At 36.4% G+C, this 3,453-nt stretch overlaps 1 protein-coding gene across 1 annotated transcript; it reads left to right on the top strand.

Annotated features, from left to right (window-relative positions):
* Window positions 1-470: 470 nt before the first annotated feature.
* LOC108327606 (putative transcription factor bHLH086) lies at window positions 471-2,262 on the top strand. Its single transcript, XM_017561292.2, has 5 exons — window positions 471-1,178; window positions 1,366-1,467; window positions 1,587-1,652; window positions 1,744-1,809; window positions 1,909-2,262. Exons 1-5 carry the CDS (start codon window positions 522-524, stop codon window positions 2,029-2,031), a joined length of 1,014 nt encoding a protein of 337 aa, XP_017416781.1. The 5' UTR covers window positions 471-521; the 3' UTR covers window positions 2,032-2,262.
* Window positions 2,263-3,453: the final 1,191 nt, after the last annotated feature.

Here is a 3,453-nt window from a genome sequence, read left to right as displayed (position 1 = left end):
AGTACATAAATGGAACAAATGCAAAATCTTCATGCCAATCAGTGTTGTTAGCCCATTCAATAACTATTTCTAGACAGCAGCACAGAATGTTATCATAAAGTATAGAATAAAACACAACTCCACGTGCTCATGGTGAATGAAAGGAAACATGTAAGAAACAACCTCAATACCCTCCAGCTTCTTCTTCAAACAGAGACGTGGGTCTGTGCGAAGGAACCGGCGATCCTTGTGCTACTTTCCAATGCTTTCATCTTCTCTCATTTCAATGCATTAACTTCTGCCAGCTAGCAATCCCAATATGAAGATGAATTAATCTCACATTATGGAAACTGATAACCTCCCTTAATATTATACTATTAGATTATGATTTCTTGTTTCCCCATACTTAATATTTCTGTCACACACTATTCCCATCTCCATTAATGTATATAACATTTGAGTTGAATGTTTGACATCTACAAATACGCCTCCCTTACTATTCCTAGTTGACCAACCTCAACCAACCTTCCTTTACCTCTCTAATGGCACTGGCCAAAGACCAAAACATTCCACATGATTCAACCATGAGCACCAAGGTTCCAAACTGTGTTTTCAGTGAGGCCGTGGAAACTACCTCAGTGACCGTTCATAGGGTCAATGAGTACCACAAATCAGTTATAGAAGAGGAAAATGGCTCACAAACTACCAATGGCCTCAGCAATGATTCAGGTATAACGCATTCTCCTCCTCTATCCGGCAGTGGCAAAGGGTATACTTATAAGGAGAAAAGTTACCAGCTTGACGAAGAAGAATCACTGATTCATTTCAAAGGGTACAGCAATCTCATGCAAGGAGGTGAATCTTTGCTTAGCTTTCAGCATAACAGGCTGGTCCCTAACAGTTGTTACTCGAAAGATATTAGTCAGAAAGAGTACTGTGTTTGGGAGAATAGTTTGCATCAAGGTCATAACCACTGGAATCAGCATAGTCCAAGAAGTAATAAAGACATGCGCCTGGTGCAGGATTTCAATTGCTTTCAAACTGCTAGTTGCTATGGCTCCATGGTCGACAATGCAAAAGAGAAGCAATATGGCGAACGTTCATCAGGGTGGCTATACTCAGCATCAACTATCCCTAATGATAAGAGCCTCCACAATTTAGCAGCACGAGAGATGGTGTTGCAAAAGCGTCCTTCTATGGTATTCCTTTGCAATATCATACCAAAACCATATTCATAATAGAACGCTTAGCATGCACGAGTTCTTATTAGGTTCAACTTTTCTGTCATCATTGTACAAAAAGAACATATTCATAACTGACTAGTCCTTACAAAGCTTTCTGAAGGTATAGAATGGTAACTGGTGAAGTTTGACTTTGAATTTTCAGGGAGAGAGCATGAAAGCTGCAAAGAAGCAATGCTCAACTGAGAGCAAAACGCTAAAACACAAGTCAAGCCCCTCCAAGGATCCTCAAAGTGTGGCTGCCAAGGTTTGCTTCTATCCTAAGTCAATTTATTATGTTATAGATATACGGACAAAGTTTTGATTATAAACAAAGCAAAGCTAAAATTAAGAGAATTCAATGTTCATAGAATGTTTGTCTTGCAGAATCGAAGAGAGAGGATAAGTGAACGACTGAAGATACTACAAGAACTAGTGCCTAACGGCTCCAAGGTGCTTTTCTTTTCTTTCTCTTTCACTTCATTTGTGCAATAAGGCCAGGCTTTTTGACACATCAGAATGATCTTGATGATGAAATTTGCAGGTTGATATGGTTACCATGCTGGAGAAAGCAATTAGCTACGTCAAGTTTCTTCAACTTCAAGTGAAAGTGAGTACTTTTTCTTGTTTTTTATGTGAACATTTCGTTTTTCTCTGCAGTATATATTAGCATGGTAACATCTTTGCTTTCTTATTGTTAATGGTGCAGGTGTTGGCAACTGATGAATTATGGCCTGCGCAAGGTGGAAAACCTCCTGATATTTCTCAAGTAAAGGAAGTCATCGATGCCATTCGTTCATCACAAAGAGAGAGAAGTTTAAACTCAAAGTAGATGACTATAATCATGGGTCCAAGGAAATAATAATGTCACAAGAATCAAGCACAGAATTTTAGAACAAGAAAATCCTTGCTCTGAGAATTGTGAGCTCGGCATTCTACAAATTCAGAATGCATGACTTTTTAATCCAATATCTTTCAGTGTTGCCTCTATCTCCCTAGAATTTAATTAACAAAATAATGGAAAAATCTTTATCTCATGGTAGTTTTCTCTGTATTAGTTACAATGAACTGTTCTATAGCTAGATCTAAAGTAGTTTCCTTCTTTATTAATATGTATAATATAATATTAGCTTACGTTCTGCATGCATATTTATTAGCATTCAAGAGGACATCAATCACGTGAATTTGTCTCGATGCCTATTGCAAGCAAGAATAAAAGAAATAAAATCATAAACTGAACTTTGATTTTTCTCTGAATTTGACAATATCAGAATGATCTGTTAGCATGAGGGTCCATGCAAACCGAAGGTTAGATTAGGATACTAGTTTTCATATAAAAAAATTACCATAAATTGGTCATATCTCAAAAGATATTAACCATACATGGTTTCAGCATCTCTTATATGGATAAATACTTTAGTTTGTACATACACCATTGAAAGGTTAAAATAAAAACTAAAAGCCACGTTCCGTGGTCTGATATCAAACAGGTGGCATGCATTGAGGTTTGGCCTTTGATATTGGGACCACCTCATGTTATCGTCTTCTCCATAATTTCAGGCTTTGCAGATATAAAGCAGAACCTTCAGTGCGTGGTAAAGAATCTAGATTTCATCTTCTTTATATTATTACTCGGAAAAGGCAGAGAATGAGATTGATATTTGATAAATCAAAAGCCAACAGAGAATCAAGAAAAAGGAACGAGAACGAAATTTGTCCATGACTCAGTTAGAACAGAAAATTCAATCGTAATATCATTCTCTTTACAATCTTGAAAATAGCTTAACTAATTATTCGATTTAATGTAGTGTTAAAAATGATTGAATTTGGTTCACTACAGTTTTTTTGTGTGGCTGGCGCACACTCACACAGTGATGTTAGGGTATGAGAAAGATAGGCATCACACGCACTTGTAAGTTGTAACAACTTTTCCTAACATCGGCACTTTTCCTAACTGCTTTCCGAATGTCATCTTCTTCTACACAAAAATATTTCCTATGTGTTGTCAATACTATAATCCCTTTGATAATCTCAAATTTAAGCTAAAAAATAATTTCAATAATTAGAATATGTGGCCATCTCTCACTAAAGATTCACAATCATGACAATCCTTCTAATATCCAACTTTACCCATACAGAAAAAACTCCTCGAGCATGAAATGAGAGATGCTATAATTAGAGAACCTTAACTTTGAAGAGTTCAAGTATTTAGGTTTAATCTATCCTAGTCTAAAGAAATTAGAGCCTCATGATT

Source organism: Vigna angularis, chromosome 2 (genome assembly GCF_016808095.1).
Source record: "Vigna angularis cultivar LongXiaoDou No.4 chromosome 2, ASM1680809v1, whole genome shotgun sequence".
Lineage (NCBI taxonomy): Eukaryota > Viridiplantae > Streptophyta > Magnoliopsida > Fabales > Fabaceae > Vigna > Vigna angularis.
The sequence above is the reverse complement of the archived record's forward strand: the minus strand, read 5'-3'. Positions and strand labels throughout refer to the sequence as shown.

Coding starts and splice junctions, on each gene's coding strand:
- LOC108327606 (XM_017561292.2), top strand. CDS start 522: ATGGCACTGGCCAAAGACCAAAACATTCCACATGATTCAACCATGAGC. Junction 1,653..1,743: donor TAGTGCCTAACGGCTCCAAG/GTGCTTTTCTTT, acceptor TGAAATTTGCAG/GTTGATATGGTTACCATGCT. Junction 1,810..1,908: donor TTCTTCAACTTCAAGTGAAA/GTGAGTACTTTT, acceptor TTAATGGTGCAG/GTGTTGGCAACTGATGAATT.